This window comes from Triturus cristatus, chromosome 3_1 (assembly GCF_964204655.1).
Source record: "Triturus cristatus chromosome 3_1, aTriCri1.1, whole genome shotgun sequence".
Lineage (NCBI taxonomy): Eukaryota > Metazoa > Chordata > Amphibia > Caudata > Salamandridae > Triturus > Triturus cristatus.
The window spans coordinates 46104729-46117808 of NC_140583.1; the positions used below are offsets into that span (position 1 = coordinate 46104729).

Genomic DNA, 13080 nt, shown 5'->3' on the forward strand with positions numbered 1-13080 from the left:
CCCACGCAGCGCTACGCTAAGGTCGTGAATATGTGACCCGCTATAAATCTGCCGGGAACAACACGGTATTCTGGGCACGTTAATCTGTCACCGGCAACGCAATCAACAACTAGGCTACAAGAACAGAGAAAGAATCTTCACCGCGCGCCAAAACCCAGAATACAAATAAAGAACCACCACAAGCGCACGCCTCGCGCGTTGGCAGGGGGAGGGGGCCTACACGATTCCCTTGCGGGAGCGAGCAGCAAAGCGTGATGATTGCGACCATATGGTGCCACCATATGGCACCCCTCGCTCCCGCAAGTGAATCTCCACACGTGCACGCGATGCCATTGAAGGCAATGGAACGCATGCATGTTTTTGGCCGTCAAAGCTGTGCCGTTGACTAAAGGTCTCTCCTATGCAGCGCATGTGCACTACGTAGACGAGACCTAAAGAGCTGAGTGCAGGTACAGGTGAGAGCAACAATAACAGTGTTATATATGGTTCTGTGCAGTAGTAGACTCTCAGGTGTGCAGCACTGTAAGTACACCTGTGCAGGTGAGAGCCGCACTAACAGTGTTATATATGGTTCTGTGCAGTAGTAGACTCTCAGGTGTGCAGCACTGTAAGTACGCCTGTGCAGGTGAGAGCTGCAGTAACAGTGTTATATATGGTTCTGTGCAAGTGTGGACTCTCAGGTGTGCAGCACTGTAAGTACACCTGTGCAGGTGAGAGCCGCAGTAACAGTGTTATATATGGTTCTGTGCAGCTGTAGACTCTCAGGTGTGCAGCACTGTAAGTACACCTGTGCAGGTGAGGGCCGCAGTAACAGTGTTATATATGGTTCTGTACAGCTGTAGACTCTCAGGTGTGCATCACTGTAAGTACACCTGTGCAGGTGAGAGCCGCAGTAACAGTGTTATATATGGTTCTGTGCAAGTGTAGACTCTCAGGTGTGCAGCACTGTAGGTACACCTGTGCAGGTGAGAGCCGCACTTAGTGTTATATATGGTTCTGTGCAAGTGTAGACTCTCAGGTGTGCATCACTGTAAGTACACCTGTGCAGGTGAGAGCCGCAGTAACAGTGTTATATATGGTTCTGTGCAGTTGTAGACTTTGAGGTGTGCATCGCTGTAAGTGCACCTGTGCAAGTGAGAGCCGCAGTAACAGTGTTATATATGGATCTGTGCAAGTGTAGACTCTCAGGTGTGCATCACTGTAAGTACACCTGTGCAGGTGAGAGCCGCAGTAACAGTGTTATATATGGTTCTGTGCAGTTGTAGACTCCCAGGTGTGCATCGCTGTAAGTGCACCTGTGCAGGTGAGAGCCACACTAACAGTGTTATATGTGGTTCTGTGCAGTAGCCGACTCTCAGGTGTGCAGCACTCTAAGCACACCTGTGCAGGTGAGAGCCGCACTAACAGTGTTATATATGATTCTGTGCAGGTGTAGACTCTCAGGTGTGCAGCACTGTAAGTACACCTGTGCAGGTGAGAGCCGCACTAACAGTGTTATATATGATTCTGTGCAGGTGTAGACTCTCAGGTGTGCAGCACTGTAAGTACACCTGTGCAGGTGAGAGCCGCAGTAACAGTGTTATATATGGTTCTGTGCAGTAGTAGACTCTCAGGTGTGCAGCACTGTAAGTACACCTGTGCAGGTGAGAGCCGCACTAACAGTGTTATATGTGGTTCTTTGCAGTAGCAGACTCTCAGGTGTGCAGCACTGTAAGTACACCTGTGCAGGTGAGAGCCGCAGTAACAGTGTTATATATGGTTCTGTGCAAGTGTAGACTCTCAGGTGAGCATCACTGTAAGTACACCTGACCTGTGCAGGTGAGAGCCGCACTAACAGTGTTATATATGGTCTAACCTCGTCTACCGCCTCCTTCAAAAAAGAAGTAAAATAATTTCTGATGAATAAGTCCCTGCCCTAAGATAAAACCGGGAGTTTATTGATTGTACTCCTGCGTGCTACATTGCTGGCCCCCTTTAGAGGTCAAGCTTATTACTTGTTTATCCTCAATGTTTTTTTCTTCCTTCATATATGTGACTAGTTTTTGTTAGCACAATTCTACGCTACCTGCCCTTCCTGTAAAGCACTCTGATACTCTCTAAGGTCATATTCACGCATTACAAAACTTTATAAATAAATATATGGTTCTGTGTAGGTGTAGACGCTCAGGTGTGCTTCACTGTAAGTACACCTGTGCAGGTGGGATCCGCTGTAACAGTGTTAGATATGGTTCTGTGTAGGTGTAGACTGTCAGGTGTGCAGCACTGTAAGTACACCAGTGCAGGTGAGAGCCGCAGTAACAGTGTTAGATATGGTTCTGTGCAGTTGTGTACTCTCAGGTGTGCTTCACTGTAAGTATACCTGTGCAGATAAGACCCCCTTTAACAATGGTACGTACAGCTGACTGCAGGACAGTTGAAAGCTGCAGTAACAGTGCAAAATATATTGTTTTGTGGAAGTGTAAACTCTCGGATGTTCATCACCGTAAGTACACCTGTACAGATGAGAGCTGCCGTAACAGTGTTATTTTTGGTTCTGTGCAGGTGTAAACTGTCAGGTGTCAATCACTGTAAGTACGCTTGTGTAGGTGAGAATTGAAGTCATAGGGGCATATTATCAAGGAAACGTGATAAATATCACATTTCCCGCTTTGCGCGATTTTGGCCAACGCCGACTATCGGTGAATTTAATCGCGATATCATCAACGCATATTTCCAAGGCAATTAAAAATTTGGCGATAGCACCGAAATGCGGGATTATCGCTGGGGAATCCAGCGATAAACCTGCAGCGATAGGAGAATCCTTATTGATAGGGAGATGTGGACTTGGCTGTATAGTCCACCTACCATGATACAGATAGGCAAGTAAGGATTTTTGCAGACGTTAATTACCAGCGATAACCGTGCTTAGTGGTTCTGGGGCCGCGTTGATAATAGAGCGAAGTCGTGTCTGCGAGTGTTTCCATGAGGTGTTAGTCAGGAACGCCTACTTTGCATGTCATTAGCGATATATATCGCTGACATGCAAAGTGGAAAAGAAACGGCAGCTAACGCCAGTAATCCTGAGCTAACGCCTGTTAGAGCAGGCTTGTTAATAGGGTGATTAAAATATGGCCGCTTTTTCGTGAAAAAAGTGCCGCAAAAGTGGCGATATTGCCCTTGATAATATGCCCCATAGTGTGAGATAAACCTATGTATACATAAAGCCTCTTTGATGTACCGCCCCTGACTGTGAGGGAAACTGCAGAGTCAAGAACAGCAGTAACCATAATATATAGGTCTGCATTGCACCTGTACAGTACAGTATATCAGTGGCAGTATTACACAGCTTTGTGTACATGCAATGCCTGTCAGGTGTGCTTCACAGAAAGCACACCTGGACAGGATAGTACATCAGTGGCAGTATTACACAGCTTTGTAAACATGTAATGCGTCTCAGGTGTGCTTCTCAGAGAGAGGGACTGTACAGGACAGTATCTCAGTGGCAGTATTACACAGCTTTGTAAACATGTAATGCCTCTCAGGTGTACTTCACAGAAAGCACACCTGGACAGGATAGTATATCAGTGGCGGTATTACTCACCTCTGTGTACATATAATGCCTCTCATGTGTGCTTCACAGAGAGAGGGACTGTACAGGACAGTATATCAGTGGCAGTATTACACAGCTTTGTGTACATGCAATGCCTGTCAGGTGTGTTTCACAGAAAGCACACCTGGACAGGATAGTACATCAGTGGCAGTATTACACAGCTTTGTAAACATGTAATGCCTCTCAGGTGTACTTCACAGAAAGCACACCTGGACAGGATAGTATATCAGTGGCGGTATTACACACCTCCGTGTACATATAATGCCTCTCATGTGTGCTTCACAGAGAGAGGGACTGTACAGGACAGTATATCAGTGGCAGTATTACACAGCTTTGTAAACATGTAATGCCTCTCAGGTGTACTTCACAGAGAGAACACCTGTACAGGAGAGTATATGATTGAGAGTATCACATAGCCCTGCACACATGTAATGCCTCTCAGGTGTGTTTCATAGAGAGCACACCTGTACAGGAGAGTACATCAGTGACAGAATTACATATGTGAGCCCTTCACATCTCCTGCACCAGTGGAGCCGACATGGCGGGCACACCTCCTGGCACAGCTGAAGGAGCTTCTTGTAAACTTACAGCTGGGGTGACAGGTACCATCGCCAACGTTTTAGGGTAGAGCGCTTTGAGGTCATAGCAAGAGTGCCATAGGCTCTAATGCAAGCAAGAAAAATGCCTCCCCGTGCATATGTTCCGTAGTACAAGACAGGCATAATAGACCCCAACTGTAGGAGTAAAGCATGACTCTCTCACCTGTGGGCCCTAATGCCGCAGCACCGTTGTAAACTACGCCCCTGAGCAGAGTGTCTAGACACCGAGGGTAATCTTAGAGGCACATCACAGGCACCATGAGCATTTGTGAGGTAACTTATCTGGACAAGTGTTAAGTGTCAATCAAATTTGAAGTGACTTTGAAAGTGTGATTTCCACCTGGGCTTATTTTGCAAATCCTATAAGGAGTAGGACTTTGGGAGGGTGATTGTAGTGAACCTCACAGGACATCTTCCAGGGACAAGGTCCTCATCCTGGGCCTGCATCCCACCGAGATGTTCACGTCTCTGATTGGGCCATGTAATTCCTGCATCAAACTGAGCTCATTGTAAGCACCGGTCCTGTGTGGTAGGGTGTTTAGTGGGGTGTCTACATGGATTGTGCCTAAAAAACAATGTGCTCAATTTTCTACATTTGGGGTCTCAGAAAGAGGGGTGATGCCTAAATTGCGCATGTTAGACGATGTAAATATGTCTGGAAACTCAAACATGGATTTTGTGAAGTGTGCCTACATGATTTCTGACTCTTTTTCGCAGGAAACCTGCAGGTATGGAGTTAGCATGCGCATCGGATTTGAGCCTAATAAGGATTAGTGCGGGCATCAGATGGTTCTACTTGAGGTACCTCAAGGACCCCTCCATAGACTCTTCTGTTACATTATAGTGAACTCTGTACATCTTCGGAGCCATCTGTCCTGCTGAAGGCCATTTGTTCTTGTGACACTTTCCCCGAAACGTTTCTTCATCAGTTGTCAGTATCCAAATAGGTGCATGAACCACAGACTCCACCCTTGACACCTGTGCAACCCAGAGTGCGTGAAACAAGGGGCCAAACCAGGCCAGGAGCCACAGTGTTTTACCACAGTATGGATGCTTGAATATCGACCCGCAGCAATACTGAGTGCAAGATATCAGCTGCACAGTATCAACAAGGGAAGTCAAGGGGGCATTGGAACAGTATATCTCCCCTCCCCAATATACTCTTACCTTGATGATACTGTGCAAGGGGATGTCCTGCAGCCCACACTGCAGGCGGAGATGTGTTGTTTCGATGCTGTGACATACAGCCCAACCTGCATCTTATGTCATCTTTAAAAATATGGTTTAGGGTTCTCTAAAGTTCTAAAATCCTAATACTTACACTGGGTGATTCAAATCTCATTTTTCTCTTTTGCAGATTTTCTATGAATTGGAGAAAAATCGTAAGTACAGTCTTTGAACTTGAGCATAGCTCCTGTACGTAACGAAGCGCTATACTCTGAGCGAGGGTGGCGGCTGCTTCGTGTTCTATCTACTGAATCCATTTAAATCAGATCTTGTGTAGTTACAAAGGGAGAGAGAGTAAGATGTGCCACCCTGAATGATGTGTATCATGTGAGCTTTGTGCATGAACACAATGCTGCTTTGAGGCACAAGGTGTGAGGATGATGAAAGGAGGAGCATTCGCACCAGTGACTGCAGGCGGCAAATGAAGCTGTCTACATCGGGATGGGAGAACTAGAGAAACGGCCACAATGAAGCGAAACCCGGGTGGTTCATAGAAATGGAGCGGTAGAAATGGAGCGGTTAATTGCTCGGACGGCTCCCTTGTGTATTTGGAACCGGTCTTTGGGAAAGGATTCAAAATGTCAAACATTTTAAGAGCATCTGTCCCATAAGTTAGTTAGAACTGCTAATTTTTCCCACTTTGCCACATATGTCCTGTCACCTGCAGGGCTCTGAGCATGTCACTTCCTCCCACACAATGTGCATGAACATCTTTGCTAGTTGCCAGAAATACACATTCACGATTCACAAAGGTAAATAAACTTAGACCAATAATCTAAAGGGCCTATTTACAAGCCCATTGCGCTGTGGGTGAGTCACTTTCATGTGACGCACCGGCTGCGCAATGGGCTTGCCCACATTTACAAGGCCACGTAAAGTCACCCTGCGTGACACTTCATGGTCTTATAAATATCGGCCTCTTTCACGCATTACTCTGCGTGAAAGGGGCGTTCCCTGGGTGTTGCTGACGGTGTTCCCACGCAACATCCACAGAACTTGACACGTTCCTAGATTTAAAATATTTCGTAAAACTGAGAATGTGTCAGAATCCTACGTCTCCCCAGGGGAGGCATAGGAATGGCGCAACAAGGAGGAAGACTTTTATTTCTCCTTGTTACTCCCTCTTTCTATGCGTGCTGCATTCTGCAGAATGCATAGAAAGAGGAAAATGCCATCAATGATTGTGTTTTGTGCAGCAACGTGTGCCTTCCTGCAAAAAAATAATAATCGCGCAGCGCAGGCACCCTTTCAAAATGACCCAAGGGTGCCTGCGCTGTAGCATGGCAGCCAGTTGTTCACCAGCAAAGGTGAGAGCACAGGGATGCATCATATTGTTGTTAATACAACACATTCCTATGCTTTGAAAATGACGCAGCACGGTGCAGCAAAATGGCTTGCTGTGCTGTACCATCAGAGCACTCCGTATTGCTTGTAAATGTCTATGCACCAAATATTGATAATCCCAACTTTTTCAACTCCATTCATGCACAAATTGAACGCATAGGGGTGGACCAGATTTGCTTGGGGGGACCTCAATCTACTTCTCAATTTAGCAAGAGACAGCACTGCTACCACTACAGACACCAAGCCTAGAGCCAGGTGCTCGCTGTCAGACATTAGTGAGGCATTCTGGTTGGTGGACGCATGGAGATATCACTGCCCTAGTCAAGATGGGCACACACACTACTCTGCCCCTCACAACACATGGACCCGGTTAAATTACTGGCTCCTCACCACAGTGGCAGCGTTGTGGGTCAGCACCATTAGCTATCTCCCCTGCACATTATCGGACTACTCTCCCGTCCTGATGCAGTTGAGAATCCCGCATGCAGGGGGTGTTGAAAGACCGTGGAGATTCCATGACATGGCCTTAAGAGACGCAGTATTTGAGACTGAACTCCGCGAAGTGATATTGGAGTACTTTACACTTAATGTTGGTGCTATAAACTCGAAGGCCACCCTTTGGGAGGCATTTAAGTCCTACACTAGAGGAGCGTACATCTCCAAGAGCTCTGGAGTACTTAGAGATCTATTCTGCACGCTAGAATAACTAGAAGTGCAGTTGACGGAAGTTGATAGGAGCGACGCCTCCCTTTTACAACACCCCAGTTTACAACGCAGTGCAACCCTTATGGCAGAGTTTTGTGAGGCAGCAGAGCTGGAGGCTCATTACCTAGGCAAATATGCAGTGGCAAGGGGCTATGGGGAGGGAGAACGGCCGGGTAGAACCCTTGCAATATTGATGCAACAAACCCGCAAGTCGACCTATATAGCCGAACTACATGGGCAGGAGGGCACGCGGATAACCGGCAATGTAGGCGTCCTGGAGGAGGTCCTCAACTATTACGTTAAGTAATACAAGTCCAGAGCGGCTGGGGACCCAATGATGTACAGGGATTATCTGGATGAGTTCTCTCTGACCTTGCTGGAAAATGCGCATCAGGAATTTCTGGCCAAACCTCTTACCGAAGACAAGGTAATTGAAGCCATTGATGCACTGGAGTGCTCGAAGACCCCGGGGCTCGATGGGTAGACGGGATGCTTCTATAAGAAATTTAAAGTGATCCTTGCCCCTTACCTCATAGATGTGTATCAGGAGGTGGTGGAGTCGGGAGTGCTTCCTCCTACACTGAGGGAGGCGGTTATAATACTTCTTCCCAAACCCGGGAAAGACCCACACAAATGCGGCTCGCATAGACCATTCTAGTAAATTTCGAGAATAAGGTTCTAGCCAAGACATTGGCAATGCCGCTTGCCCTAATTTTTGATCAAATGATCTCACCCGTCCAGTCAGAATTTATTCCCCATAAGTCAACTAACCTTAACCTCTGTACATTATTCGCTAAACGGCACAGAACATCACCCTCAGTACCGCCGGCGGACGGTCTGCTTAATGCGGAAAAGGTATTTGACGCTCTTGAGTGGCCCTTCTTGTACGCCACACTGGGCTGCCCTGGGGTGCCAGAGTGGTTCCTAGCGGTTGTCAAACTACTATTCTAAACTTCCATGGTGCAATTCCGCCTCAATGTCACCTTAACCTCCGCATTTCACCTCTCACGGGGAACTCAGCAGGGGTGCCCACTCCCCCCCTTGTTGTTTGTCTTGGCACTGGATCCCCTGGTGTGACGTCTGCAGGAGAGAGACAGCCAACCGGGCCTGCAGTTTAACACTTGTCCGCTTCTCCTTACTTTGTACCCAGATGACATCATACTCTATGTGCGGCACCCGGCAGACAACCTCAGGCCACTCCTCCGTGAAATAACCAGGTACGGCACCCTGTCGGACCTCTGCATTAACTGGGAAAAGCCAGAGGTCTTTCTGTTGACCGCTGCATCCTGTGGTGGTACGGTGGAGTATCCAGTCGTGTGGTGCGAGGACTCCGTTAAGTACCTTGGTATTCACATACATAGAGATGTGGACAGCATCCTGCAACTCAATTACGGCCCTGTGGTGGAGAGGCTGGGATGTAACATCGAGTGCTAGTTGACACTGCCCCGACTATGGTGGGGAGAATTGCCATAGTTATAATGGTGGTCCTCCCACAATTTTTGTACTTATTTCAGAATATCCTGACCGGGGCCAGGGGCCAGGAACCCTGCATCTTTTCCTTCAGAACGCTACCGCTACTCAAGCGCTCAACTCCATCAGCTAAATGACGCACCTAGGGCTAACTGTCTTCCCCATATGTTGGGTGAAACCACCACATCGCAATGTCGACACTGCCCGTACATTCTCCCTGCAAACCCCCCCTCCACCCCATCCATGGGCGCATATAAAATCCTTCTCTTGAACTGCACATCTCTGCCCAAACATACCACAGAAATCTCTATGCTGCTACAAGATCAGGCTCAACTCGAGCTCTGAACCTGACATTGTGCAAGCTCTTCCCCAGGGGTATTTAATACAAAGGGTGGATAGAACAACAGGCAAGGGCGGAGGGATCGCGATCCTCTATAAAGATCACCTCACCTGTCGCCTACTTGGGAATCCACTTCTTGACTGCGAGAATGTGCACTTCTCAATAGAATTCACCCCTCTCCTTTCGCTCTCAGGCATCCTGATCTACCGCCCCCCTGGTGCGGCGGGCGCCTTCTGCAAAGCTTTACTAGAGGCAGCCATCAACTTAGCCAGTCCGGCTGCTAATTTCACCCTCCTTGTTGATTTTACCTTACACTTCGACGATCCTGGAGCCGCCTCAGCACATGAATTAGCAAACAACCTCACGACTCTTCAGCTTGCTAAAAAATCTTGCAACCCACTCGTGTCCGAGGACACTGCCTCGACTCAGTGTTCTCCATCTTAGAGGACCTCTCGGGAAATGACCCAATCCCCATTCCCTGGTCCGACCACTCTCTCATCCCCCTCGCATGGTGCCCCCAGGTCTCCACCCCCCTCGCTCTACCCTCTCTGACCCTGAACCGGCCATGGTCCAAACTCCCCCTAGACAAGTGGACCCGAGAGCTGGAAAAGACCAGACCTAAGCAAGATCCCAGCCCAGTCACATCTTACAATGACTTCTGCAGTTGGATAGAGGACTCGCTGAACCTAGTCCTCCCTAAGACTCTGATTAAAAAAAGAACGGTCCCTATAGATCCCCCTGGTACTCCTCGGAACTACGCACTTTAAAACAGTGTTGTAAAATACAAGAAAGATGCTGGAGGAAAGGCTTCTCACCCAGCAGGAAGCTCGAAAACAGAAGAGCCGTCGGCAAGTACAGAGCTGAAATTAAAAAAGCCCAGGCATCCTTCTATGAGGAAAAAATCCAGCATGCGGCTAACTCCCCCAGGGAGACTTTCCTCATCATAAAAAGAACTCCTCCAAAGCCTGGCTCCACAAGCAGCCCCCGAGACTTCAGGCTTACGTTGCGAAAATCAGTTTTTTGACTCAAAAATTCAAAATATTTTCGAATTGCTGCTGCGAATTGATGGCAAATACGACCCCGCAAAAGTGCACGCTGGTCAAGACCCATCCCCCACCAGTCATCGGTTGGAGTCTTTTCCTCCTCTCCCCCAGGAAACGCTCCTGACATTGATTTCCTCAGGAAAAAGTGGCTCGCCCAGGGACCCCGCACCTATGAATGTCTTAAAAAAGGTAGCACCCACAATTGCCCCTACTATCACAGACGTAATTAATGCCTCTCTTACCTCAGGAGCAATCCCCTCTCATTGGAAAGGGGCAATGGTTAAAACACTCCTGAAGAAGCCCCATCTGGATCCTGCGGATCTAGGCAATTACCGCCCCATCTCCCTTCTCTCGGGGATCTCCAAAATCGCCGAAAAATATGTCAACCACATCCTCTCAAATTTTCTGGAAACCCTTAACCTGCTTCACCTCGCTCAGACAGGTTTCCACCCACGGCAAAGCACGGAAACTGCCCTGCTAGCGGTGGTAGAAGAGAGCAGAAAGATTCTGGATGCAGGGGGGTCAGCAGCCATCATACTCCTGGACCTGAGTGCAGCATTCGATACGGTGAACCATCCTGTCCTGATCCATCGTCTCAGAAACATTGGAGTAGCTGCAACCGCACTGAGTTGGCTGCGCTCCTTCTTGGAAGGACGCTCCTTCCAAGATCTTTGAAGAAAGAGTGAGCTCAAAACCCCGTCCTTTGCTGTGTGGTGTGCCCAGGGTTCATCATTGAGCCCCACTGGTCATAGCACTGAACCAAACTACACAACACCCTGTGGCTCTGAATGCGTGCCTAACTGCAGTCTCAAAGTGGATGGGGCATCCCACCTGAAACTCAATGGGGAAAAGACAGAGATCATGATATTGGGCAACACCCTAATACGACACTCTGAACCATGTGGCCAGCATGCATGGGCCCAGCCCAGGCACCTAAGATGGAAATAAAGAGTCTTGGCATCTGGCTTGACCAGAATCTGACATTCAAGGCACAAGCAAGGAAGACAGTTGCAACTTGTTTTGGCCTGCTCAGAATGGCCTGAAAGGTGCTTCCTCTCTTGCCCCCCGAGCCAAGAAAATCATGGTCCAAGCACTCATACTCTCGAGGCTAGACTACGGTAATGCGCTCTACCTTGGGGCCCCGATCTCATTAACCAATAATCTGCAAACGATCCAAAACTGCGCAGCAAGACTACTGTTGGGAACACCGAAATTCCTCTCCGCAAAACCAGCTCTCCACTCCCATCACTGGTTGCCAGTGAAAGAACAAGTTAGTTTCAAAACCCTCTGCATCGTCCACAAGTTCTTGCATGGGATGGGCCCACCCTTAATTACAGCCATGATCCGCCCCTACAAAGCGAGAAGGAAACTTTGCTTTGACGACCTTCACTTAGTTGAAACCCCAACAATTAAGAGGTCCAGAAACGGTGGCAGACGTAAACAACTGAAAACCCTTCTGTTCCCCTAAACTCTCCTCCGTGAATACTGGTCATGCCTAGCGCTGGGAGGCCAACGGGTAGCCACGCGCTTTACAAATGTCCTTTCATTTCATTTCATCCCCACTCCATTGTACAACAGTTTTTTCACCACTCTATGGACACATCTGATTCGGCTGGTGTGGTGAGCTAAACAACCACTGGTTAGCTGAGACACCCTAATGCTGCCATACGAGGGAGGAGGGTTCGGGGTGCCAAATTTCCGCATTTACTACTTGGTAGCACAGGCTTGCTTTGCCCGGCACTTATATCACGCTGATGCCAGAATTTCTTAGTTCCGGCCGGAGGCCGATCTGGCACTCCCAGTGTCCCTTAATACATTATTACCTGCTGGGTTCCCACGGGCCCACAAGATATCCAGACACTCTCCACAACGAGCTAGGCCTGGCACCGATTACTCAAAATAACTGGTTCCAACCTCCTATACTCTGCCGCGTTGGCTCACCCTCCTACAGGAGACGTTGGTAAAATGGACATTGGCAAAATTTCACTTGGAAGCATTTAGAGAGAATGGGGCATATCAACAACAACCGGCGATAATTATCGCTAAGCGCACTTAGCGCTAGGATAATTATCACCGGCTAGCGTTGATTTTTATCACTGAGATAGTATGCTATTAGCAACGCTTATCTCAATAGCGATAAAAATCCTCACGCTAAGTGGCTAACGTGAGATTATCGCTGGAAACCCAGCGATAATCTCACGTTAGCTTGTTGATAGGGACAGACAAACTTAGCCATGATATCCTCCTTCCATAGGATATCATGGCTAAGTCAGAAAAATACCAGACATAAAAAAGCAGCGTTAACCGCGGTTAGCGCTGCTTTTTTTGTCTCTAACAGGGTTAGCGATATTCTTGATAATAGGAGAAATGTCGCTTAGCGACATTTCTCCTATTATTTAACTCTGGAACGCCCCCTTTGCATCTCATTAGACATGCAAGGGGAAGCGTAGAGTAAAAGGGTGCTAACATGCAAATTTGCATGTTAGCACCCTGTTGTTGATAGGGCGCTAGTTTTATCTCTGCTTTTTTGGCTTTTAAAGCCAAAAAAGCAGAGATAACGCCCTTGTTGATAAGCCCCCTAGTCCCTAGTGGCCAAATCTTCTCGCGCACAGAAGATCCCCGTTTCCGTGACGCCACAGTAATGGATCACTTCAAGCTGCAGGGGCTGCAGAGGGCTTGGAGGGGATTTCCTCCACCTTGTCAATCAGGATTGTTGTTATACTTGACAGCTTTGTAGACCTTTGCCTGGTTATTACTTTAGAC

General features: G+C 48.1%; 1 protein-coding gene across 1 annotated transcript in view; it reads left to right on the forward strand.

Moving 5' to 3' along the window:
* The window catches only part of LOC146859667 (embryonic protein UVS.2-like), a 61791-nt gene that overhangs the window by 3798 nt on the left and 44913 nt on the right, over positions 1–13080 (forward strand). Inside the window, exon 2 of the mRNA XM_085643416.1 lies at positions 5546–5570. Within this exon, the coding sequence (XP_085499542.1) occupies positions 5546–5570 (25 nt within the window). The remainder of the gene's footprint in view (positions 1–5545; positions 5571–13080) is intronic.